This window comes from Pogona vitticeps, chromosome 8, assembly GCF_051106095.1.
Source record: "Pogona vitticeps strain Pit_001003342236 chromosome 8, PviZW2.1, whole genome shotgun sequence".
NCBI lineage: Eukaryota > Metazoa > Chordata > Lepidosauria > Squamata > Agamidae > Pogona > Pogona vitticeps.
This window is the reverse complement of record NC_135790.1, coordinates 4,816,676-4,844,258: the sequence shown is the minus strand read 5'-3', so window position 1 is coordinate 4,844,258 and position 27,583 is coordinate 4,816,676. Positions and strand designations below refer to the sequence as shown.

General features: G+C 42.4%; 1 protein-coding gene across 6 annotated transcripts in view; it reads right to left on the bottom strand.

Annotated features, from left to right (window-relative positions):
- Positions 1-2,122: 2,122 nt before the first annotated feature.
- PPP3CC (protein phosphatase 3 catalytic subunit gamma) overlaps positions 2,123-27,583 on the bottom strand; it is a 63,987-nt gene continuing 38,526 nt past the window's right edge. For 2 of the 6 annotated variants that reach the window (XM_020780313.3, XM_072979163.2), the window contains exons 4-15: positions 26,679-26,790; positions 25,189-25,334; positions 24,043-24,182; positions 22,637-22,714; positions 22,445-22,539; positions 21,557-21,682; positions 19,519-19,596; positions 18,033-18,059; positions 16,934-17,015; positions 15,239-15,336; positions 10,471-10,500; positions 7,812-8,496 (exon numbers count right to left, since the gene is read on the bottom strand). In XM_020780313.3, the coding sequence (XP_020635972.1) occupies positions 8,321-8,496; positions 10,471-10,500; positions 15,239-15,336; positions 16,934-17,015; positions 18,033-18,059; positions 19,519-19,596; positions 21,557-21,682; positions 22,445-22,539; positions 22,637-22,714; positions 24,043-24,182; positions 25,189-25,334; positions 26,679-26,790 (1,188 nt within the window). In that variant the 3' untranslated portion in view covers positions 7,812-8,320. Of the gene's footprint in view, positions 8,497-10,470; positions 10,501-15,238; positions 15,337-16,933; positions 17,016-18,032; positions 18,060-19,518; positions 19,597-21,556; positions 21,683-22,444; positions 22,540-22,636; positions 22,715-24,042; positions 24,183-25,188; positions 25,335-26,678; positions 26,791-27,583 lie in introns of all 6 variants that reach the window. The other 4 variants (XM_020780314.3, XM_078379665.1, XM_020780315.3 and 1 more) reach the window with 3 other exon arrangements.

Below are 27,583 nucleotides of genomic sequence, written 5' to 3'. Positions count from 1 at the left end.
ATTGGGAGAGGTCGTGATGCAACGCCTGCCTCCAGGCTGAACGCTCAGATGTCAGGGTTTCCCATCTGTTGAGGTCTATTCCTAAGGACTTCAGATCCCGCTTGCAGATATCCTTGTATCGCAGCTGTGGTCTCCCTCTGGGGCACTTTCCCTGCACTCATTCTCCATACAGATCTTCTGGAATCTGACCACCAGCCATTCTCACGACATGCCCGACCCAACGTAGACGTCGCTGTTTTAGTAATGGATACATGCTAACAATTTCAGCTCTATTTGGAACTTTGTCTTGCCGGGTGATGCCAAAAATGTGTTGGAGACAATGCATATGGAAGGTGTTCAGCTTCCTCTCCTGCCATGCACAAAGGGTCCAGGACTCACTGCAGTACAGGAGTGTACTCAGGACAAAGGCTCTATAGACCTGGATCTTGGTATATGCCATCAGCTTCTTACTAAGCCATACTCTTTTGGTCTAGAGAACATGGTGGCTGCTCTGCCAATGCATTTATCCAGTTTGACATCTAGAGAGAGTCAGAGATCGTTGAGCTGAGGTATATGAAATCAAGAACATCCTCCAACTTTTGTATCTGTCAATTCTTGTCTCAATGTCTGTAACACACCTGGAAAGATGTCTGAAATGTGTGTGGGAGATGCTTTTGCGTTTTGTGCTTTGGGTTTCTGAGGAAAGAAAGGCCTAGCAAAGCAAACACAGAGGATTAGACACACACACTGGGTTTCTGAGTAGACGTAGACGTCGCTGTTTCAGTAATGTATACATGCTAACAATTCCAGCTCGTTTCAGGACTACACTATTTGGAACTTTGTCCTTCATGGTGATGCCAAAAATGCATCGGGAACAACGCATATGGAAGGTGTTCAGCTTGCTCTCCTGCCATGCACAAAGGGTCCAGGACTCACTGCAGTACAGGATTGTGCTCAGGACACAGGCTCTATAGAACAGACCTGTAAGTATTGATATTTATGAACATGCAATAGCAGCCTCAATTAACACATAAACAGTCAGTAACTGATTATGTCTATTCTAAACAGGGTTAGCAACTGTATCAGTCTCGATTCCTCATTGCATAGCTAGACAGGTAGAAATATAGGATTTCCCACTGGTGATTTTGAATACTGTATCAGATACTACTGATAAAGCAACTAAGTATGGAGCAGGAATGATCAATCTTGACTGTGTCTCCCTATTACTGCTATTTGAATTACAAAAATAAGACACGTTAAATGCATTTATCTTGGCCCTCTGTGGCCAACCAAGGTATTTTGTCACCTTTGAGTGTAGAAACTGGGCCTAAATTTTCAAGCAAAGCAACACAGAGACACATTTCAGAAGGCAGGAATGGTAAAGGACTAAAGCTACCTGTTCCTTGAGCAGTATGGTTAATTGCTCCTTCCTTAAGGATACAGTTTGCTCATTTTTCCTGTGGCATCCGAGTAACAGGAGTCACTGGGGTTCTGCCTGAGTTAGACTGGTCCTGTGGACAACTGGAAATGGCATGTTGCTCACAACTGTCCTCACAGATTCAGGACCTTCCCTTTGGCCATGCTGATGTTGCAGGAGAAAATTTTAGCTATGGTAACTTGGTATGGCAAGTACACTGTCATATGCTGAGCATTCCTTGTGCATACAAAGCAAACAATATGGCTTCAGTGCTACCTTTAGCTCGAGATCTAAAGCATATGGCTGTTAATTAGTAGTCCATTTTGTTAACTGCTGAATGAGCTCACAGTAGCAGATACGTTTTATAAATGTATTAAAACTCATACCCTTGTACGTACTTGGGCATTTACAGCCACTGCCTGGCAGCTGGTGTTACTCAACAAATATTTTAAGTGAAATACAGTACCAATTATTTTGCTTTTTTAGTCTCATTTGTTAGCTCTTTCACCTTTTTTTAATAATCTGATCCCAAAGGAAACAGAATTTCAAAATTGACAGGAGGGAGTCATAAAGCCAGTCTAGTTATGATTTCAGGATATCCATATCAACGGTATAACAAATTAAATAAGTCGATATAGTACATAATTTGCAAGGGGGCCTGACTCTTCTTTGTGAACATCTGAGCTGTAATGCCACTCAAGCACTCACAAAAAAAATGACACTGGAGCCAAACAACTGTTTTTAATTTTTAACTTTTTTCCTTAAAGATGACTTTTCCAATTTACATTAAGACAGTTCTAACAAATTCATTCCTTGTTCACAAAAGAGAAATTATATTAAATAATTTCTGCCAATAAATAACATTTTCACCATTCTTTTTTTTAAAACATAACTAAAAAAAAGAGAGAGAGAGCGCAAGAAAATAAAGGAGGCAGTCTCCAGGCAATGGGCAAACATGACTTCAGAATCAAGAACCTCAGTCCTCACCACACACTTCCTGGGGGTGCAATTCCACCTTGACTGGGATGAGCAAAGCTGGTGGGGGGGCTCCCAAGCTGGCAGCAGAATTGAGCTATTTCGGGAAGAGGTGAGTGGTGTGTGGCACCATGTTGGGGTAGGTTCTCTTCAAGGAGGTGAAAGCACCTTTGTTCCTGAAGTTTGGAAGACCCATTGTGGACTCCCCTCCTTGTTACATGCATCTTGCTTTTCTTCATGCAAGATTAGTAATAATAATAAAAAAATTTAACGGCTGCTTAAGAGGCAACCTCACAGTTAAGAGGGCAGTGCACAGTCTTTAATACTTGGGTATCCCAAGTGTTGGTGGGCTGTTTCTTGGCCATTTTATATATATATATTTTTTTGCCGATGTCATTACTCAAGATTGTCTCTGGAATTAAAACACAAATGCACACATACCCACACACACATACACCAATGGGATAGAATGGGTGGAAAAAGGAGTCAAGACGAAACCCCTTCAGGCACTCACAGCTCCAAGACAAATTTATGGCTGGTGTTTCAGAAAGTGGGATTGTGCAGACAGCTTTGGTGTATTTCCCTTGCCTTTCTGAATACGGGAAACAGAAAGGGCCACCTGGTATTTTAAGGCTCCACCAACCTCACACAACCCAGCACTGCTGTGTACAGTGTATTTTCCACTTTGCCAACTACAACACAGAGCAACCTATAGGCAATAGCTGTGGTGTAACACTTACGTGGTCAATAGTTGCTCCACTAAGAGCATGAACCTCTGTTAATTCCTGACCAGAGATTATTCCAAGGGCTATAGCATGTGACTCTGGGTGTTTTAAAATATCAAAAGCATCTAAGGAACTGTGTGCTACCTCCCCCTAGCAGCCCATGGGCATAATCTTGAGCCATACATGCATGGCCCCTTAAGGCTTCCCCTATACTGTGGTCAACCTCAGCTTCAAAACTCTGGCTAAGAGGTCATGATATGTTCAGATCTTAGGCCAGAAGTGTTACGGCCTGTCGGATGCTGTCAGACTGCAGCTCTCACCATTTCCCACTGCTGGTGATGCTATTGTTGATGGGACCCCCAGCCCTACAACATCTGGAAGGCCACATACTGTCCACCTCTTGCCTTAGAGAAAATGGCACCAAGTTCATGATGCGCAAGAGCAGCGGTGGCTGGCAGCTTTCTTTCCTGGTTTTCAAAAAAAGAGAACATTGAATACTGGGCACTGGTTTCAATACTGTGCATCAGACAGCTTATTAAGAGGGCAGAGAAGGCAAGGGAAGATAGGAGAGAACAGAGGCCCCAAAAAGGAAGGACTGAGGCTGCTCCTTCCACTCCAAGGTCTGTCCCTTTCCATGTTTCCCATTTCCAGGGCACTGGGAATTCATTCAGCCTTTCAATGACAAGAAAGCCAGCCAGCTGAAAGCATTTCCCATCTCCCTGCAAACCATGCCTCTGCTCACTCTCCCCCTCCAATTCCCCCAAGAACACCACATACTGTCCTGAGGTGGGAAAAAAGAGGGCCTGGCACCCATGTTTGCTGGGCAACCAGAACTTAGGTCTAACCTGATAGCCATAGAGCTTTATTGTCCTAGTATCCTGCATACAGAGCACCAGAAAGATCCTGGAATGCTCCAGAGCATTTGCCTGTTGATGTGAAGGGTCAACTCCTGCCCCTCCTCTGCTCAGCAACTCCGAAGGAGACTGAGCACTCTCTGAGCATGTGTGTGGCATGCTGCATTCCCATTTTATTGACCATCATGACATCCCCTTTCTTCTCTCTAAAAAGCTGATGTAATAAAATGTTTCAGTGGGCATAAGGGGCACCAGTGAATTTATGCTGAGTGGATGAAGCACTCTAGATTAGTGGTTCCCCACATAAGGTAACCCAGGTGTTCTTGGACTGTAATTCCCACAATCCTTCGCCAGCTGCGCTGGCTGGGGTTTTTGGGCTGCAGTCCAAAGAACACCTGGGCTACCCCAAAGCTGGAAACCACAGTTCTAGATCAAGGAAAACCCACTGTGTCTGGAAAACTTTGGTAGCTAAGAAGCAGCCCTGACCTCAGTTGTACTGCTAGATTTAAATAAATTAAAAAAAGCAAAAAGGGGAACAAGGAGACAAAGGAGATGGGTGGCATACCTGGCTTGTCTGCAAGAAAATGCCAATAGCAGGGTATTTCAGGGACCGAATTTCATTTCCCATATAAACCAGCAGGCCATATGCAAAGTTGCCACTGTGTCTAGAAGGCAAAGAAGAGCATGTACATCGTTCCCAAAAACTTTGAAAAGGTGGTGAGTGGGTAAAGTAAGTTGGCCATATCTTCCCCTCTGGAGGTTTAGTATTTGCATGTTTTGTAAATTCACAGGAAAGCACAGCCTCCTGAGTTTTAATAAATTTTCAGGAGCATCCTGAGAACAGTTACAGAGATAATGCAATGTAACAAAAATTTGAACTTATTCCTCTCTGTGTGATCCATGACAGATTGCCCCTCTCAAACTGGAAACCATCTGGTTGTGGCCTGATTTGCTGCCTGCAGGGAGGCAAATATGTAAAATCTCTCTTGAAAGACAGTGATTCCTACCACTGCTGTTATTTCATGACAGACGATGCCCTAGTTAGCCCTATAACAGAAATTGTTAAGATAGGGGGAACAGCTTAAACATATTCTTCATCTTCAAGACAAACAAATAAATGTTCGTTCTGCCTCAAAATAGCAGTTTCTGTGGAAAGGATGGCTTTAAGAGTGCATAACCTTCAAACTGCATGTTCTCTGAAATGCATGCAAATGTAGTTCTGAAACTCACCCCCCCACCCCAAACATTTTAAGACTTCTACTTCCAGAAATCCACAGCACTGACCATGCTGTCAGAGCTTCTGAGAATTCAAGACCAAAACATATGAACGACCAAAGACTGAGTAACAGTAAAATCAATGACAAGAGGTGGGAGAGCTGTGACTTCAGTGAATGAAGTAATTTCAAGGGGTGTCTATTTCCAATGATGTGGAAACTGGATTTAAAGAACAAGCCAGCCCCCCAAATCTGGTTTCCAACAAGGCTAGAAAAAAGAAAATCAAGTCAGCTCATCATTCTACATAGGGATTCCATCTTCAGTGCACAACCCATATTTTCATTTGCTCTTCTTTGGCACTTCATAAAGCAATCTTCCTTGCTTCCTTTAAGATCTGAAACAGCTATCCTTTAAAGAGCAAAAACTAGCTACCAACTAGTTGGTACTTCTTCTCCAAAGTCCCCTCTCCTCAGTTCTACAGAGGTTTCCTTTACTTAGGTTTTTAAAAAGGAGAGTTTCTCATAAATGCTTCATAAAGATTTCGCCTTCTACCTTCTTCTTGTAACATCCACTCATCCACAGTGACTTTGACCTTGCAAAGGAAACGTACTGCCTTCCTCAACAGAATGTATTTATCACCAACAATGGCATGCAGAGCTTGTATCAATGAAAATGCGAAGCTGTTATTTAAAGTTCCAACAAAAACTGGCGGGAGTTTTATCAGAAGAAATAAAGGGGAGAACAAAACTTGAAAAGCAAAGTAAATATACCATTTCATGATTCTATAAACTCTAGGGTCTTTTTGGGAGAATTCTATGAGACCTTTATCCGAATTTGATTTCTTACTCATTTGCCCTTCAAACTCCCGGTAAGAGATTCTGCCTGCTTTTTAATATCGCTCTGAAGAAACCGCTGATGTTTACAGAAGAAATTGAAATGTGCAGGCATAACAAAATCAAGCACATTCACTTTGGCATGCTGAGATTGGCTCTCCCCCTTCTCTGCTGTTATTTTGAAGCTTGCAATAAACATATTTCATGTTACTTAAAGCCCATAGCGGGATTTACAATTCTGAACCAACAAGACAACTGAGATCTTCAGTCAGTACATCCATCCTACCATGCCTTTGTTACTCCTGAAGAAAAAATGTGAGAGAATCCATCAAAGGATTTCTGGATCCATCTCCATTGCATACAGGCATCTGAGCCAATCCCCACTCTTTCCACAGAGGGTGTCAAATGGTCTACTCAACTGTTACTTTGAAGAGACTGGAGTTAAAAGCCTTATTTATGAGGGAAAGAACTGAAGCGCCTCCTGCTGGAAAACTTTTTAAAGAGTTGGGCATTTAGCAGTGCCCAACTCTTTAAAGAGTTTTCCAAAACAATTGTATTTCTGTGCCGAAACTGGGTCTCCTGAAGGAAAATCACTGGAGCAGGAGGCACACCTACCCCTAACCTGCAGAGATATATACTGCAGAGATATATACTGTGCTGAGCAGAAAATGGTGAGACTGGGCCCTCCAAATCCATTGACGTGATGCCACTGTAGGCTGCTTTGAACACAGAAATTCAGACCACCCGTGTTGGCCAAATTGCTAACAACACCAGGGCTGCACAGAAGGTAGTTTTTCCAATTGGTACTGAGGCTGGAGACAGAAACAAATAATGATGGTTGATCTCCTTGGGACAACCCAGAAGCTTTTTACATTCAGCCCATGAGTGGGGGGGGGGGATCTCTTACAAGCCTGATATTGTTCCTGCAGTCCAGTGGAGACCACCAACTTTACCTGTTCTTCACCTGTGTGCGTTTTCTGCTGTCTACCTGGCAGATACAATGACATCCCAGGCTGTGCATGTGACTGATACACTCCAGACACCACCACCTCCAAAAACGTTCCACCAGCGAACAGAGCTCTAAAAGATATTGCACCTTCTTTGCCCAGACAGAGCTTGGAAAAAAATTACTTTTCTGGATATCTCCCAGAATCCTCCAATGGGCTATCTGGGGATTTCTAGAAGTCGTGATCCAAAAAAAGCAACCTATTCAAATTATGGCAACATTTTATCCACACTATCCATAATTTTAAAACAATGAATGGGGAATAGAGGCAGGCTTCCATACAGGTCAGTCACAGAGATAGTTTGGGCCAGGGTACCCTTCTGGAGTTACCGTAGTGCGGGGTATATGGGAAGGAAAGGTGTGTGCAAAAAAGTAAGGACTCCTATCCCAAAATATTAAAGTCATACAGATTTTTACATTAAGATCACAGCTCTGCAACAATCTGCGAAGGTTGCTTGTGTGTGAGAGAAAGAGAAATAAATCTCACCTGTGTGATGTCAATGCATGTCGAAGAGAATTATGTTTACGGAACAATATAAGCAATATGAAGTCAAGGTAGGGATTGCTTTCAGAGTAATGGAGGTTACAAGGCTACATTTAGCAGCGCCCAACTCTTTAAAGAGTTTTCCAAAACAATTTTATTTCTGTGCCGAAACTGGGTCTCCTGTAGGAAAATCACTGGGAACACGGGGTGGGACAGAGAGAAAAGATTCTCATTCCCCAGGTCCAGAAACTTATTTGGAACGGGATCTATGCAACCCAGCATTTATTTTGACAGGGGTCCCAAAAAAGGAGATAATTTACTAATTGCCCCGTACAACAACACCTTTAATGGAGGTCAATGGCTGCAGCAGCATCAGATGCAGCAAGAGGAAAAATAGTAAAAGCTGGGAGGAAGTTTTGAATCAAAGATTCCACTTTTTTAAAAACAAGAGGATAATGTGAAATGGTTCCAATAAAAATAACATGCCAAAGTTGCCCTGGGCTGTTACAACACATCCTCCCCTCTACACAGGTTCTTTCCCTGTTTGGCAGGGACAGGTCATCTGTACAGAACAACACTTTATATATGCACTAGTATTTAGAGCCATTTCTAAATTAAAAAAAGAGACTTTTTATATATTGAACATAAAATTTAAAAAACTTACAAAATGGTCACCTCTCTTACAGAATGGATGCAAACTGGATTATGGACGTGTCTCCAGGCTAAGTTGGTTTTGCCCTCCCCCACCCCACCCCCCCTCACCTCCATAATAAATAAATAGAATTCATTAAGTTTTGGATCCTTTAGTGATACAGACTGGGCGCTTGAACTGTTACTGAGCTTTCTTCCCTGTCCCATTCTTTTCCGCAGAGTTTGTTGAGGTTAAGTTCACCGGCCCATCTGGGTGCTTTGAATCCTTGCGTGGTGGCATGCGCTCGTTAACACGGTCCAGACCCCTGGCTTCTTCAAAGCTGCGGATCTTGTGCTGTGGTGAAAATCCACGGATGGCTAGAGTGGGGTAGAAAGAGGGTGGGATTGGAGACACTGCTGAGCTCGACTGGTACAATGGACACACATACTACACTGCTGCCACGTGGAGTTGTGGTTATGAAGCATGTGTCTGACTTTATAAAGGAGAAGATTATTTTATTTTAAGTCGTGGCTTTTAAAATGCCAATGAGAAAATAACTCTCTTTTAACAGAGACGGTGTGTGTGTTTCCCCCTGAAGATAGTCTAAAAGAGGTAAAGTGTTTATTCATCCCTCTTTTGACTCTAGTCATACAGATTTGTGATTTCCAATGCTTTAAAAACCTGCAAAATCTAACAGACCATGCGTGTGAGAGAGAGACAGACAGAGAGAGAGACAGACAGAGACAGAGAAAACCTTGATAGTACTGGTTTTCACACAGTATAACTTGATATATAACCACGAGAGAAACAAGCAGTCAGACACATGCTCGATAATCAAGACGTGAGTGTAGTGAAACAGCAGTGTAGTGGTCAAAGCTGAAAAATGTAAAATCAAAATCATAGTGAAGACTAAATAAAGGTCATGTATTTCAGCACAACACCACAGACAGATACACACAGAGACACATCACATCAAAAACAGAGAAGGAACTTATTTTTGAATTTTTTTAAAAAAAACAGGTTTTTGTTAAAAAAAAAAACTTGCATGACCAGGAACTGAATGTGGGGGAAAGTGTCTGCCATGACAAAGCTTTTTCACTTCTCTGCTACAGCCTTGTGTTTTCACACTTGCTGGAGGGTCAAAAGCAAAAATGCCTTCACCAGGTTGCTTCTGACAAAACAAAAAGCTAGCTGGATTTAAAATGTTGCTGCCAAATGTAAATTTCTTGGAGGACTGTGAACCCTGGACACCACTTTTTCCCAGCGATACCTGAACACGACTGTTGCAAAGGAAAAACTTAAAAAGGCAGAACAATTTGATTAATCCAATATAAGATGTCCAATCCAAAGGAAAGTCAAGGGTCAATCCTGCAAAGGAAGGGCATGGGCAGGGGCCTTCTAAGTTTATTTGGTACAGGATGCTGCTTGGCAAGCTGAGAACCAAGATGCACATCCTGTCATTTATTCTTCATTAGCCCAAGGCTTTTCGGTGGCTCTGTGCATGGAAGATCACTTTGAGGGCAGAAGATTCTGGTTCACACCTCTGGCACCTACAGAGTCCCATCTGCCAAATTGCTGCCATATCTAAAGACAGGGATCTTGGAGGATTCTTTCATGAGACTTTTTTAAAACTTAAGGCATTTTGAGGTGATTCTTCTGGGCTAAATGACCAACAGCCTGATGGTTTAAGTCAACACCATTTAAGAACTCCACATGAAGAGGGCTTGGAAAAGACAATTTTTGGATGGCCAACCTCAGAATAGCCTACTAACATCAGGAGTGCAGTAAAAAAAAGGTAATTTTTCCAGGCTCTGAGCATATGGAGTTCCATTCCAGAGACATACAAAACCAAGGTTTTCATGCTGTTGTGTATGGCAGGTGCCTTCCATGCTGAACTATCCTAGACAGATGTAAAATCTGTCTGGTATGGTTGAGCCAGCCTCTGTTCTGTTCCAAGAACATAGCGCTCTCAGAAATCTCAAACAAGAAGAATATGGACAATCCCATACATGAGTCCTACATGAAAGGAAAAACCACAGCATGACAATGCAGGGGGCTATTTGAGATTTATCATCTTTCCTACCCCGAACAATGAAGAAAAAAAAAGGCAGCCACTGCAGGTTACATTTAAAGGTCAGAGTGGACCCATATTACCTGAATTGGACCCAAGAGGTAGAGGGTCTGTGCCAGGTCAGTGCCCTTCCCCTTCATCCCCCCCTCCACTTCTGGTGATGCAAGAATAAAAGACTTTTGTAATCTATGACAGTAACGTTCTTGTGGGCGGGGGGAGGGGAAATAAAAGATTAGAAAACACACAAACCATTACAGTTCTCGCAAGATTCTAGCCATACCTTCCCGTGCCTCTACTGCTTCTACTGTGGCTGTAATACAGAAGGAACAGTGGCATGCAAAAATGAAGACAGAAAAGAGTGAGTGAACTTAACATCACCATGGTTGTTCAAGATCTACAACCCTCCCAGTCCCAAACACAGGAGGATTGTGAAGGTGACCAGCCAGCAGAGAAGGATGGCAATGGGACGGAGAAACAGAAGGGAGCTTGGGCTCTCTTACGCAGATGGGCTGCCCAAACAGCATTGCACCAAGACCCATGGAAACGCAGCAGAGAATGGCAGAGCCTAGTTTTCAAGATCAGGGCATGCAACAGTTGGCTTGCAGGTCAGGTGGCCTCATCTAGGAGTACTTAGAAAGGGGAGGAACAAGGTCCCATCACCTCACAGTGATCCTGAATTTCATCACCTTCCCCAGTGACAGTCAGATAAGCAACCTTTCCCAGGAAGGTTTTTAAGTGAAAGGGGACTTGCTTAAGGTCAGCTGTATTCCCAGTCGTAGCAAAGGGAGGGAGAGAAGAATGCTGATAAGCAACAGGTTAAATCTAAGGTGCTCTTCTACAATGGTAGGAGAGCTTGGGCTGTAAGGAACCCCTTGTTCCACTTCTTAGCCTGCAACTCAAATCAGGCAGGTTAACACCAGACACTCTTCCTTGCAAGTTGTTACTACTCAGCAGTAACCTTCTCAGGTTTTACCATCAGGTATTATCTCATCTGCTATGACTGTACCATTTGGTTCCCGATAGGGCAGGCCAACTCTCCATCGGAGTAATTACTTTCGCCTGCCTAGGGCTAGATGGCATTGCATACTCATCTGTATAAACTTTTTTGGCTGCACCCCCATCTTTGGAAACGACTCATATGAGATCTGCCACAGACATACTCACAGGGGTGCCACAAACCATGTGGAACATTTCATTTCAGATAATGAAATGTCTTTTGCTGAATGTTGAGGGTCCATTTTTTTTAAATATTCACTTCATTGTATATTACTGCTTGAACAATATATATATAAAACAGGTATATGAAGTCAATCAGTCAACATGGTTGCTAAGGTTATGCCGTTAACCATCACAGCTAAATGAAAGTTCTGGGTCCTTCTGAATACACTTGGGAATAACCAACAGCAAGGAGCAAACCTGAGGAGACCGGCTGCCTTCACAACTTGATCAGTTTCATAGAAGCACTTGGCTGGCCAGTCAAAGAAAACAAAATGCTGGCCTGGGAGAACTGCTGGTTTGAGCAGAGCCCAGAATATGTACTTTTTTGGACAACAATCGCCAGGATTTCTCAACCAGCATGGCTTCTGCTCTGAGTGGGAGCAAACGGAATCTTCTTATTGGCCCGCGGACATTTGCTGAAATGCTTTATCCATATGGTGCCACAGCACCACTTGACATGGATGGAATTTTGAAGGAATGCAACCAAGTATGTGGTGGTGCAGCACTTCTGACCAACAGAAACACAAGCACTATGCCTCAAGGCTTGGACTGCCACATGCAATACAAACAGAGACACATGATCTCAGTTGTACAGCAGTTCAGAAGAGGGGCTCAGTATCCCCTATTCTAGGGCTGCTTTCCCCAATCAGAGGCCTGCTTGAATGTCTACCACTACAGTTCCCATCATTTTTGACCACTGGCCATGTTTGTGGGACTATGGGAAATTGTAATCTGAAACATCTGGAGCCCATCTGAATGGGAAGACCTGTTGCGGATGAAATATATGGACTTAGTTGGAAAATCAAAATGGTAGTCATGCACTAGTGAAAGAAGACCAGATCGACAGAAGGAAGGTATAAATTCTTCCAGTAAGATGCAGCTGTAAGTCAGTCCAGTTTTCAGAAAAATAGCAAAGGCATCAAGAACCAGAAATTATTTCCATTTTAGACATTTAAAACTTTTCAAGTTGGGTGGGACAAACAAACTGTTATCCAAAGGTTCATATTGTACTGCATGCATGGGGAACCTCTTTTGGCCTGAAGGCTGAGTTCAGTTTCAGAGAAGTTTTTGGGCACTACATTTAAGGGCCAAAGAAGAAAGGGAGGTTCAAAAATGTCCACACATTTCAGCATGAATGCCTTACTGGCAGTAGCTACTCCCCCAGGAGATGCATTTCCATTTATTAGAATGGGAGGAGGGAATTCATCGCTGTGGAACCACTCTTATGGGGAGGGACGGGAAAGGGTAGTAATCTGGGAAACTTCACTGGGTCTAGATAAGACCTCAGATCTGAGGTTTCTTACCCCTGGCTCTACCAGATCTGTGTACAATCATTCTCAAAACTGCTCTGAAAAATTCAACAAGCTCACACTTTCCATGTGAGACTAATTCCAAGAGCTAATGCACCGAGAGGCTTTACATTCTACATTCTGTGGTGGAGGGCATAGGCAGATTACAATGCTAACCCAGTACTAGAGTACAATAAGGGTTTTGAAAAATCGCCACACAAAAAAGTCCCCTCCTTTATCGATCAAAGATTGCACACTTCCCTGGATGGACAAGGGAACCTGCAAATCCTTGACTCAAGTCTCCTGCTCAGTCAAAAATTTGGCCAACTTGCTAGCTAATGGCCCTGGGCTTCCATGAGATATGGGAATGCTTGTGATCTCTCTCTCTCTTTTTCCTCCTCGCACATATGCACACAAACATTATGAGGAAAAAAACAACTTTCCCCAACAGGAGGGCTAAAAAGACTTCTAGCAGGAGATCAGCAAATGTTCATTAGCTACGAAGCTCTTATGAAAAGAGAACTATGAATACAAATGCAAAACTAGGAATGGGACACTGGAATGGAGAAGATCATGCTTGGTCATCTGCATCAAGGGGATGGCATTAAAGCAATGAAAACAGAGGCACAGAGTGGCAGTGTTAAGGACTACTTGGAGAACCAGCAAGGACGATAACTTCATGCAGAAAACAAAGTCTGTGTGGAGATTATCCTGTGATGAAGACATAAAAAGATATTCTAACTAGTTTCGCTTTCTTTACTAAATATTACAGAGAACTTATAAAGTTCCAATGGTGGTATAGCTTAATTTCAGATGGAAAAAGTACCAGTGAAGGTTTAGGGTAAATCACAGAAATACAGAAAACATGATGCAGCAGGAGTTGAAGACAGCTGCTCAAGATATTAAACAGCTAGAAACTACACTGCTTTCTAAGTATGATGTATTTCACAGCTCCTAAAAGCAGGTGGAATAGCACTTCTTGATGCTATTCTTGAACATCACTCCTTTTCTCCTATTTTATTTGAGAAAAGATTTTGAATTTCCTACAAAATGAAGTCTGCCCTTCTTAGTGAAGAAAACTCCAGATCTTATGAAATGATCACAGCATCTGCCACATAACAGTCTGCCTTCCATCATCTCCTACGTGTATGTGCGAAATTTAATCAATTGTATCAAGAAGAAAGGCAAACACCTTTGACGTACGCAAGGAAGTGATCTATTATCTCCCCCAATGTAACAGTTACACTGGCAGCTAGTTTGTATCCAAGCGCAATTCAAAACTTGGGCCCAGGCAATTTGAAGGATGGGATTATCCCACATAAGCCACACTGGCTTTTAAGAATTTCTGGGTAGACTTTCCTTGGACATACCTCCCTCATGGACTCATTTGGCAACAATACAAGAGATGGACGCTTCATTGGCTGTTATGCGATATCCTCTCTTTTGTCTTTCAGCTGGCAGGCAACAGCCTTTGTTTTGAGATAGACTTTTAACCTATTTAACTATGCTGTTTTTACTGATTAGGGAGTAAGTTTCAAGTGTTTTTTAAATATCACTACTCGTTCAATTGTTTTTAATGTTATTATGTCTTATGGTATCTTTAATTTTGTTTACTATACTCTTTTAACAGCCCAGTTGTGCAGCACGGGATGTGAAAATTCCACAAAGAGAAATAACAGAACAGTTTATTAATTGGTTTATGCAAAGACGATGTGGGCAACTGCATAAGCCTAAACTTTAATCATTTGTTTTTCTGAATCAAGCCACTAGTCTGAGGAAAGGGCATATTTAAAAGTGGGTCAAAGAAATGTACGAAGACTCACTTTTAACCCACAAGAGTAAATGGCATAAAACACAACGAAAGTGTGGGACACACACTGTGTTGTTCCATGAACCCTAGCAAAGGCTGTCTGTCAAACACAAAGAAGGGAACAGAAACACTTGAGGATAAAGAACCATCCAAGATATTAATGCTTAAAAATGCTCTCAGAAAGAATCGGGAAACTCTCAACTTTGGGCTATCAGCGTTAGCACTGAGAACGGATGGACTTAGTACAGGAGAGAACAAAGAATGCAAACGGATGGTACACTCCTACACAGCAGAAGAACTCTAAAGGGAAACTGCTGCTGAAGCGATAACCATCTGAAGAGCCATTACAGAGAACAGGAGACAGTGAGGCGTCAAACCTTTATTCCCTGCAAGATCACCAGCCAGGACAATATCATACAAATGCCCTGGAGAAGATGCTTTCCTTGAGCTCCGCCCCCCTTGCCAGTTTCTACTAAATTAGCCCAAGCTGTGATCCCCTCTCTTTGATGCTTCTCTCTGCCACCTTTGGAGCTCCTAAGAGGAAGATCTGATAAGTCACCAACACATTGGTAGGGGCACCTGTGAGTAATCCTTTTTATGGCAGAATTCCAGGCATATTAGAGAAAAGGGAAAGCTGAGCTCCTCCCCATAAACTCAGATGATCTTCTACGGCAAGCCACATGACCAAATTCACACACCTGTGCCAAAAAATAACTGAGGCACGAACTTACCGGTCTGTAGAGTCTGCTTCCCCCCTGAAAGGACTCCCAAGGGCAGAGTACCCGTAGGAGTTAGGCCTTTGAGTGTCAGCACACTCTCACTCTCCTCTCTGAAAAACAGGAACAGTCATCAAATTACCCAAGCATATCAAGACTTAACAGTAGTTTGATAATGATCTTAATTATGTGCTGTCATGTCTATGCTGACCCATGGCAACCTTTTCCAGGGTTTTCTAGGTACAGGGTACTCAGATGTGCTTTACCATTCCCTTCTTTCTAAGACACTCTTTCTGGGTTAGGGCTGTGGGGGCTGTGCAGCTTCCCCAAGACAAATAGGCTGACTCCTCTCCTGGGATGCTCCATGGGAATCCAGCTCTCAACTTCTGGCTTCACGGCCAGACAGCTAAATCTATGCAGCCAGCATTCCTGCAATACAGCAACTCTCCTAAGATGAACACTTAAGATTCTTTTTTTGTTTTAATGAGCAGCTAAAAACATTAAAAGATGCATCCAACTATTATCATAGAATAAGGTTCTGAAGGTTTTCTCCCTAACGTTTCGCAAGTGTCTGTCGTGACAGATCACAGTGACAGACACCCACAACAAATGCAAAGCAAAAAGCAAACCGTGCTGCGTATATACTGCCCCATAGCGCTTCAAGCACTCTTTGGGGGGTTTACAAGTTAATTATGCAGGCTACACATTGCCCCCACAGCAAGATGGGTACTCATTTTACTGGCCTCGGAAGGATAGAAGGCTGAGTCAACCTTGAGCCGGCTACCTGGGATTGAACCCCCGGGTTGTGAGCACAGTTTTGGCTGCAGTACAGCGGTTTAACCACTGCGCCAGGAGGCTCTCTGATCACCATAATCACCCAATCTCCTGAAAAGGACAAAAAGCTGATCCCACAGCTATAAATACTCAACTATCCCACAAACTGCACCAGAGCACAGACAGAATTCTGACTCCTGTCCTCTGAAGATGCTGGCCACAGAGACTGGTGAAAGGTTAGGAAGAAAAACCTTCAGAACACGGCCAAACAGCCCAAAAAAACCTACAACAACCATGGTATGATATATTTCCAAATAGAAGAAAATAGTACTGAGCTCCTAGCCCAACCAAAGGGGAGTAAAACCAAGGCCCATAGGACCATAAACTTCATGCCTCCCCTAATGACTTTAGTTTTTAGCAGTGACCATATAATCTCAGAACTACAGTTTTGTGTATTACTATGAACCCCAGTAGTATCTTACAAGTAGTAGATCAAGGCAATACCCCTAAAAATCATTCTTTGTTCTATTATTCAAATACATAATCTCTGCGATTCAGAAGGATCGCTCACTTAGTGAAGTACATTGAGCGCTAAGAGGGTCTGGATGCAAAACTGCATGGGACCCCCATGCATCCAGTCTTAAATTCCACAATAGAAGAAAAGAGATATAAACAAACTGAACTGTGGCATTCCTTTATATTTTACAGCAGAGGCATGGGAATGTGCAGGGCCCTCCCTGCATACTGGACTGCAGTTCCCATTACCCTTAGGTAAAAATCTAGTGTACACATGTATCCAAGGCTTTCAATTGTCCTCACTCCCCAAGTGTAGCTCACAAAGAATTCATTTCATTATCATCGGTACCACAGGCACAGTCTGACAAAAAGATGTTATTTTCTCCTGCCTTTCTAGCCCGGGTTCCCAAGCAAACTTACCGAAGGACGGAAAAAACTCGAGCCATCTTCCCAATGGCCCTGATCTTATTCCTGATGATCTCTTTGCGGGCATTGGTGCCTCCTTCGGAAAGAAAAATCAAAATGGTTTAAATGGATGTGGAAGCAAAACATGTAAGGTTCAGGCGATGCCAGTATGAAGCATCTGCTTGATTCTAGGAAAGAGAAAACGGATTACAACTTCACAACTAAATTCCATCAAGTCACAGTCATGGAAGGGTAGAATGGAAAAGCGAACATGTGATGAAGGACCGACTGACACACAGACATGAAATCTAAAGGGGGGAAAAAGTAGGACCATCGGAAGTAATAAGTGATATGCAGAGCTGCAGACCTCTTTGCCTCCCCCACCGTGGGTGTGACCACATTAGACGTGGGATGTAACATGGATGACTCAGCCAGAGAGACAGTTTGGCAAGGCAAGAACACAGTGACAAGGCCAAGTGAGGGTAGAGACATCAGGTGGCTAGGCTGAGCTGGCAGAAGGGACAGGAATTACATAAGCACCACCTTGGCACAGACACAGACAGAAAAATGGCTGAAACGACTTATCTTTACTGCAGCCCAATACAACGTGTTAGGAAGGAGCACCCTCCCTTTTTACTACACAGACCAAACATGGACTGAGAAGCACAGAGATTGAGAGGTGGGGGTGGGGGGGTGGGCTCAACAATAAACTGAAGGACAAAATGCATCTCCTCTCAACTGAGATCTTGTTGCTGTTTTTCAGTGGACCGACTATGCATTAAGAACAGGACAAGCCAAACTGGAGTTCTGACATGCACCAATGGATCAGCCATGCATCAGGTGGCTCCATTCAAAAGTCAAGAGAAACGTGACACCACCATCCCCACCACAGCGTTCAGGTTCCTGGTGGAACACAACAGGGTTAAAAAAAAGAAGAAAAAAGAGAGAAACCAAACCAAACCAAACGCACCACGTTTATGTTAAAACTGAAGGGAAAGAAGGGGGAGAATGGCGAAACTTTCCGACTAGTAGACTATTCAAAATCCACTCCAAGGAAATCTGGTGGCACAGGCAGTGAGAATTAAGCTTTTTTAGCAAAATTCTAGCTGGGTACCTTTCGGATAGCTTGAAATGTAGTTATCTTCAGGGAGAGGAGACACCAAGTAAACAAGGAGATGAAGATAGAGATAGAAGAAACAATTTTAATTTCCATGGGAATGAGGGGGGGAAAACATTTTTTCAAAAAAAATAAGGCAGTGGGGCAAGAGGAATTGATTGGTATTTCTCTTCTGTACAGCATCATACTCACTGGGCTAAGTTAGACTCCCTTAGACAGAAATAGAATTTCTGCCCACAAAGTTCTGGACAGGCAATCAACTTACTGTAAGCCTCCTAATGCCTGATATAAAATTATAGAGAGGGGCAAATAGAAGGGAAGTTGGTTCTGTTACTAAGATAGATAGATAAAAATTTATTAGTTAAAAAACCAGGCACGTTCTGTTACTAATGATGACGCAAAAAGGATTTAAAAGCTCACCCAGTTATCAGTGAATAATGAATACTGATCTGAAAGTATAAGATACTAATTCCTTTTTGCATCAATTAATAGCATGAACAGCATTTCTTTTTGCATCAATTAATAAGGCTTATGACAGGAAGAAAGAGAGACAGAGAGAGAGAAACCCAACCCTGAAACAAAACCTTACTATTATAGCAAAATCAGAAATCTGTCTTTTGTTTCCGCTGATAAGGAGTTATGCTGTCCTTAAAAGAAAAACCAGTTCCTGTACATTTTACTGTTGTTATTTTTCAGCAAACTTCATTCACAACAGCTTTTCAGAGTTCTCTGATTACAGAACCAAACTGTTATTGCCTATTCGGTTTTTATGCCTTTATAATATCCAAGCAAGGTGTGTTTAAATGGTTGAAGCTGTACCCCTGGAAAGCTAGTAAAAAGGCCTCTTACGCATGACCACTAATACTGCAAAATACTTAAGGTCTTAATCTACAGTATTACCACAAGCATAGGTATGGCAGCATTCATGATGATAAACTCTGCTCCCTGAAGCAGAGTTCTTCACAGGCTGGGGCTTTTATTTTAGCACTTAAAAGATGGCTGCACAGCTATGTTTCGGCTCATTTAATTAAAAAAAGAAAAGCATGTTTTCCCTTATAAGTGAAAATTGTCAGATAAGAGTTGATTACTCTTTGAAAAAATTGAGTTTACAATCCCATCATCTTGTACAGGAAACCAGGGAGCAGCAACAGTTATGATAAAGAAAAGGAGCAAGCAAGCTCTGCATCTCAGTCAGGCTTTCTCCAGGCAAACTCTCCCTTTTCCCTCCATTAGCTGTACAAATATCAAGCAGTCACTGATCAAGGATACAGCCAGGCTGGGGCTAAGAGAGGAAGGACTGGAGGGGAGGGCTGCTCTAGATAAATAACTGAGTGTGTTTCAACCATGTATGAGAAAGATGGCAACAAAAAGGTGTCAAAAACAAGCCTCCACATCCAGAACTGAATGTCCATTTCTCCAGATTTGCTTGAAACGCATCCCCCAAACCTAACCCCACCTTGAAAGTATAAGAAAGTGGTGTTACCATCCAAGGTTTCGTCTCCATCTGAAATGAGCTCATCGTCTGAGCAGATGTTGAGGATATTAACCAACATCTCTGTAACTGCAAGGAGGAGCAAGAAACAAACAGCACAATGATTAAAAGCCAGGCTGCGCATGGGAGAACTCCACAGCATATGAATGTGCTGGTTTGAACAAGGTGCTATATTATGGTTTAGAGTTAGATGAAGAAGCACCATGCTTACACACTTTATTCCAACAAACTTTATTAACGGAGCCCCCCCCCTCCAATTTTTCAGGAGAGACCAGTGTTTATCACCGCACCTGAAATAAGTCATCGTTTGCTAATGCCTTCCAAATCAGGGCAGCAAACTCCCTTTAAATGGTGATTTCCACTCCTGACTTGAAGGATAAGCAGAGGCTGGTTGACAGGCCAAGATACTGCACAAAATGTTCATGCTGAAGCAGAAGTGACTCACTGAATTACAGGAGGGAGTCCAGGAACAGATGTGCTTACACAGTAAGAAAGCATATTTTGGATTGACACGGGGACCAAGCTGATGGGTTTATGAACAGCTTCACAAAATATAAAGGTCTGCTCACACTGGAAACACCCATTTGGAATTAAATTTTGGTTACTTAAAATCTAAAAGGGACTAGGATCTCTTCTGGTGCTCAATTAAGAAATGCTACAATCCTCACTTACTCCTCATACCCAACTGAAACAAAATTTCTATCATGAAAGTATCTCACAATATTTTATTTACAAAGCATCTCTAAAACAGCTAGCCACTGTACAAAGATTTATTTTTCCCATCTATCTGACATTAAGGCGCCACTTCTGATGGAACTCTACAAACTATTTGGAAGTATTCCCTGAATATTTAAATTCCCTTCATGATGTCTGGTTAAGGGGGAAATCCTTGAAACAGAGACCTCCTGGGGCTGCTTGTCGTGTCTGCCACATTTCCATGAGCAAGTATTGGCATTTATGCTCAACTGACCAACAGAGAAATTCTGTGTATTTTAGGAAGAACCCAGAAAAGAAGTAAGATATCGACAGAGACCGCCAAATAGACATGGCACTTAGCAGGAGAAAAGGCCATTCACTTCAAACAGCAGTCTTAGTGACTACGGAAGAACTTAAAAGCTCTTTAAAACTTGTGTGTTTGGAACCTCAGTTCTCAAAAACCCCAGATAGCAAAGGATGATGGGAGTTACAAGTTAAAATGCCTCTGAGCTCAAAGCCTGTATCGAAATCCATCAAGAGTATAACTGAACATAAACACCAAGGGCTCTTCTAACCTACTTTTCCAGATACAAGTTTGCCCAGACTTTTTAACTCTGAAGGAAACAAATAGTTAACCTAATTTTCGGTTTACAAACAGAAATCCATTGAATATAATGCCCCAGTTTACATTTTGTTTGTTTGGATTCAGTTTACAAAGGAAGTTTCCCCAGGACGCATAGTGCCTGGAGGTTTATAGTGCCACCCCCGTTCCAGTTTCCAATTTTTTCACTTTACATGATGTCCCCTAGAACACATTAATTTTGTAAACCGAGGTACTACTGTACTGAGAACTAAGTAGATCTACATAAACCTGAATTTATGTACAGCATATGCTGATTTCAAAATCCATCGTCAACAGAAAACTGTGAATTGTGGGATAAATCTAAGTACAGTACTAATGAACCAGTAGGCAAGGCATTGGAAACTGCCTTAGGAACAATTTAGCTCAAGAGTAGTACATAAATGTCATCAGTGAAGAAACATGCCCATTATTTTTACCCGAAAAAGCCTTAAAAATCCTTGTGATTTGAAATTTCCTAAGCTGCCTTTCTCCGAAGGTCAATTTTGCATACATTCCTTAAATCTTTGGCATCGGCAACAAGCCGCCCTGCAGCATGCCCAGGAATCTCCCCTTTGGGGCAGCGACTGACAAGTCAGAGGCTGTATCTCGCTCACACAGCCGATACTGTTACATAGGGGGAAGGGATTCTCCACCAACATTTGGCTCACTGCCTTTTCTATCATGAACTTGACCGTGCCGTCTGCTTCTTACCCTTTTCCCCTACGAAAGGCAAAGACCATGTGAAAACATCCATAAAATTTGGAAGCCAGTAGGGGTGCGGAGAACAGTTGAACTGCCTGATGTTCATGACATTATTTTCATATTTCAGTACAGCAGCTAGATCAAAACAAGAGAGAATTAAACAAACAACGGTTACAAGAGTGTTGATTTGGCTTCTCTCCTCCAGGTTTCTCCAGCTCTAAAAATGAAGTTCTATCACTATGCAAAGCAACCCCTTCGGACACGTGCTATACATAAGAGAAATAAGAACTGCCAGAGGTTCACCAGTTGTCAGGTGAAATTCACCATCACTCCTATAGATATTAACTGAATACTGAAAAGACACCACAAGCTGTGCTTGAGTGCAAAAATTAAATTTATGTTTTAATTCCATGCAAATGAGCTTTGCATCACACAGTCTCTTTCTCCCTTCACCTTCCAGCGTGACTGCAAGACTGGAAGCCTCTACTGTACTTCACTGTAAGGTGTGAACTGGAATGAACTGTGGTTAGCCTGGATGGATCAAATCATGGTTTACAAATATGACTTGTCTTGATGAACAATAGGTAAAATTCGTTAAAGTTCAAGCATGGCAAGCCAAAGAGAAGCAAATGCTTCCTCTCCTCTGGCCTGCGTATGGAAGGAAGGTGAAGCAGTTGTGCAAATGTATTATTAAATTACAGGTTCCAGCAGTATGTATTTTGGGACAAGCAACATCTTTAACATAAGCATCCTGTATTTAAGTGAAATACTAAGGAAGTATTATGAGATAAAACAAGAGCTTCTAATAAGGAAAAACACACATTTCTATGCTGAGAAATTAGTCTAGAAAAACAGTAATGCAGCACTGGCATACAAGACACCCAGTCCAAATCTTACCCTTGTTGTTATAGACGTCTAGATAGTTTGGTGCAGAAAAGATTGTGATTAGGGATGGAAAACCTGTAGTTTGGCTTTTTCTGTACATCCGATACCTGGAAAAACAGGTAGAGGGTAAGTGGAGTGAACTTGCAAAATATTCAAAAGGTAAGAAGGCTTATGAACACAGGACTAAAGTTATTCTGAACCTACCCAGCATCCTGGGCCTCATGTGCTCGGATCACAGATAATAAATTATTGTTCTGCAAAAATTCACAAATTGCAGGGTAACTGAAAAAAAACATTTAAAAGGCCATTAATGTATATAGAAGAAAACCACTCCAATTGCATCTCATCTTCCCCCAATGAAGCTCAACATATACAAAGTGGGAGATCCTAATATACGCTTAGGACCAGTGTGGCGTAGTGAATAATGTGTTGGTCTAGGACAGGGGTGTCCAACCTTTCACCTTCCCTGGGCCACATTAGAAGATGAAAATTTGGTTTGGGCCACACATAAATTTGGTTTGGGCCGCATGGGGGGGCACCCCTAGCCATCCTCCGCAGCCCCGCTCCAAGCGCGCTTACCGGCAGCTGCGATCTCAGACAGCAGAGGCTGCCAGCTTCGCTCCGGTGGCTTTATGGGGCCGGGAGGGGGTCCACCTATTGACGGGGACGGCACAATGCAGTCACACAGCCCCCCTGTCCCCTCCCCTCCCACTCCTTCCTTCCTTCCCTCTCTTCCCCTCTACTGTTGTGACATGCCCCAGCTGCATTCCGGCCGCAACTGCCGGCAGTGTAATTTGAAACTTTGGAATTTCTTTAAAAATAAAAAATTGCACTGGGCTGCATTATGAGCCGACCTGGGCCGCATGCGGCCCTTGGGCCGCAGGTTGGACAAGCCTGGTCTAGGATGTAGGAGACCTGGCTTCAGAATCTCCATTTGGTCATGGACGTCTCCTGGGGTACAGGAGCAATGCTAAACAACTCTGAATATCTTTCATATATATATATTTTTAAAAAACTCTAATAGGGTTGCCATTATTTTGATGTTACTAGACAACATATTAGAACAATTTATCTCAACAACCAATGAGTTGGTTAGGTTGACAGAAGGAAACTGATTTCAGCATTGCCTCCTGATCTTTATGGCTGAGTGGGGATTTGAACTGTCTACTTCTTGATACAAATCTAACGTTCCTGCTCTGCCGTACTGTTTGTCTTGCTGGCAGCAGATGGGGTCATTACTAGGAGTAACAGGGCTACAGGAACAACTCCTAACCACTGTTGAGGGTGCCAAATAAACCTCAAAGCAAAGTAATAGTTATAGAAACCATGGAATTGCTGTAATGCTGAAGCTACCCATGTGAACATTCAGAGGAATTTGTGAAATACATTCAAGATACATCTTGAAAATATCTCAAAAGCAATAAACAAACAGCATTTAGAGTCTCAGATTTTAACGTAAAAAAATTCAGGTATCAGTAGTGAAACAAGCTGTATTTTTTTAGAACAGCCACACATCTGTTAGAATCCTGTCCAAACCTCTGAAAAGTTAAAGGACTGAGAACAACAGCTTGGACTGTTTCTTTTTCACCCTTGTCTGAGATATTTCTTACCTGTAGAAATAGGAACAACCTCGAACAGTATTATGAGTGAAGTGTTCCAGTGTCTTCTCATTGCCATAATCCTCTGATGGATCAGACCACAGCAGGTCACACATTGGACCAAAAGCTGGAGGTTCCTTAAACCTGTCTAACTGAAAAAGACACACAAAAAGACAGTTTTAGACATATACCTGCAGACCGAGGACACATATTATTAAATATATATGTGAAGGCTGTATGTACAGATACTAAAAACAAACACAAACTCATCAATCTATACTAGACTTGTACAATCTATAGCGTGGATCTACCTCCAATTTCTGCTAGCACAGTTGTACTGGATGATACCATTATGCAACTGCTTGTACAAAATGTACAATTGTACCAACTCAGGAAGCATCCAACCACTAACACAGTGGGTCTTCTGCTAGCACAGTGAAATGACTGGACATAGGGCAAGACTTGCTAGAAATAAATTATCTAACACATTCTTCTATAATCAGTTGCACCACAACTGAGGAATACTGATTTCCTTGGTAGGGAGACCTCAGCAGCAGAAATCCACTCTTAAAGTTTAAGAGATAGATTCAACTCATTTTGATGTTTTCTCTGTAAGGGTTATGTACATCATGTTTCCCCCACAATGACTCAGTCTACCAAAGAAAGACAAAAAGATCACTCTCACGGAACTTAAATCTGGAATCAAAGAAATGTTATGATACTTTAGGATTACACTAATTCTTCATCTTCCTCAACAAACATTAGACGGCCTCAAAAGAAAAGACAACAACCCTTAAAAGGATGAGGCAAGCCTCTAAATGTTTCAGTAAAAATACACAGATTCTATAAGCAGGCATCCTTAATAGGAAAAGACTGCTTCTTTACTTGTAGCACGATGTTGCCTCCAAGCACACTTAGCCTATTGAGCTTCCTTTTATTTTGAAAGAGATCCACTGAGAGTTCTTTATCTGCATGTCTGATGTCTCAGGAACATAATGCTGAAGATTAGTGGTGGCTGGAGCAATAATGGTTGTTACAGAAGGAAGCACATATTTGTCTTAACATGTGAGCTGATCCCCAATCCCAGCAACTGATGCCAAGGTAAGCAGTGCCATGTTACAAAGGAGAAGGGAAAGAGGAAAGAGAGAGGTCACTTACTTTCCTAATATCATCTAGACACGTGATTTCAGGAGACAGCCCACCATGGACACACAGAAACTGCTGGTTCAAAAGGGCAGCAAGAGGAAGACAGTCAAATGTATCCATGCATGCATCGTACACTCGTTCTGAGTACTTAATTCGACCTAATGGAAGCAAAAGTGAGAAACACAGGTGCCACAGTTATTTGATGGGTACGTAGCACAGGCCCCTCACTCTGGGGGCTGAACTGTCCACAAGATTCTGATAAGCACAATCACTTTTGCATGAGAAAAAAAGCTTTCAGAAGACCATTCCACAGAGCTTAGGGATGTGTCTTTTTCTTCCTTTACTCGTAAGCTGCTTCTGCTGTGATAACATTTTTTGGGGACTTCCCTCAACAACAAATTTTTGAATACAGTTGCACAAGCCTCTTTAAAATCTGTTGTGAAAACCAGCCCTTGTCTTTATGGCAACCTCATACATTTAGCCATAAATAAAAAGGGAAAAGAAATAAATCATTTACTTGCTTTGGCAAATTACAAGAACTAGAATGGTAAATATATAACTTATAGCAGCTTTTTTTTTACCCAATTAGCCTGCAGAACGTATAGTCAATAAACTGCTAAAATTTGCTCACACTTCAGAGGAATTACAAAGGTCAAACAATGCAAACACAGGTACCAGACCAAATACTACAGAAATATGTGCAAAGACCTCAGAGAAGGAATGGATTACTACTCTGCCAGCAACCTTTTTGTGCTTTCTTTCACAGAGATTGATCAGAGATGAATGCTAAACAGAGCAGGGAGTACAAATGGTCTCAGGGAAGCTGGCATTCCAAGATCATACCAACATACAATAAATGGATTGATCAACACCACAACGAGGCTCACTGAAGATTGCAGGTGATTTTATGGGGAACAGGGAACAGAGGGAGATGGGAGATGCACGGGTGTGTTGCACAGAGCCAGTAACCTAAAAAGACTAATGGCTTGAAGCTGATTTGCCAAGTCAGTGAGAGAATTAAAAAAAACATGACCTTAGCAGCAGTATTTTGAAACAGAATATAGATGGAAATGCCTGGTTTTCCCTTTGCACCATTATCACTCAGGTGATAACAGCCAACCCAGTTTCTTATCCATTTAAAGGTGTACACACTTGCAGAGTGGGATTCACTCAGAAACCTATGCTAGAGGGGAAAGCCCTTTATCTTCTTCCAGTCCTGATAGCAGCTGCACAGTCTCGAACTCAAAACTCTTGGCAGTGATTATAGGGTGTTGGGTCCTTAAGCTGAAGGGAGTGGGAGGGGCAGCTCGCACACAGTCAGACTGTCAAGGAGATGGCAACCCAGGAACGCTTCCAGCTTTGCTGTGAAAAGGGGACTTAAAACACCCCTTCCTCCCATGTCGGAGGAGGACACGAACACACAGAGAGATGTACATTCACGCCAACGTCAACACGGTTCCCTTGCAAGACCCAGGGCTCATCTGTCACCTCCCAATACTTACATTCCTGTTTGAAGGTGAAGTATTCTGTGAGGTGCCTGCACTCATGGTTCCCTCGGAGCAGGAACAGCGTTTTGGGGTGATTTATCTTTAAACTCCACAAATACAGCACACACTATAGGAGACAGGTTGAAAATTATATGTGTGAGAAAAATCTTTTCACAGAAAACACTCTGGAACTTTGTGAAGCTTGGTGGAAATAAACACAGAAAGCTGTTTTTATTTTATTTCCAGAACTACAACAAAGGAAGAACACAGAGTAGGATCATGGCAAGTATTCTATCAGGTCAAACTATTCGTCCTCTAGTACCATGCAGTCTGCTCTGACTGACTAGGGTCATAAGCAGAGGGGGGCCTTTCACATCACTGCCACCGGGTCCTTTAAACTGATGATGATTCTAGGATTTGAGCCCATGAACTGTGTGGCTACTGGGTAACAAAGCTCCCGAATGAATCAAACTGGATTTTCAGCAAGTGTGCTAGTAGTAGAAGAGCTATGCTCTTAGCCAGTGTACATAGGGAGCTAGGAACATATTGAACCAGACAGTAGTCCATCTAGTCCAATGGTTCCCAAACTTGGGTAAATCCAGGTGTTCTTGAAATGCAATTCCCAGAAACCTTGGCCAGCACAGCTGGTGGCAAAGGCTTCTGGGAGTTGCAGTCCAAGAACACCCGAGTTGCCCAAGGTTGGGAACCACTAATCTAGTCCAATACTGTCAATCATACCTTGACAACATTTACCAAGTTTTGAGGAGAAATCTTTACATATCTCTTACCAAAGGGCCTGGTATTCAAGCAAATACTACAGGTCCAGCCCTGCCTAGCTTCTGAAACCAGACAAGATTGAATGTGGGAAGGGAGATACTATAGTATAAGCATAGCTTCACCTTGGGTAGGGTGTCTGATCT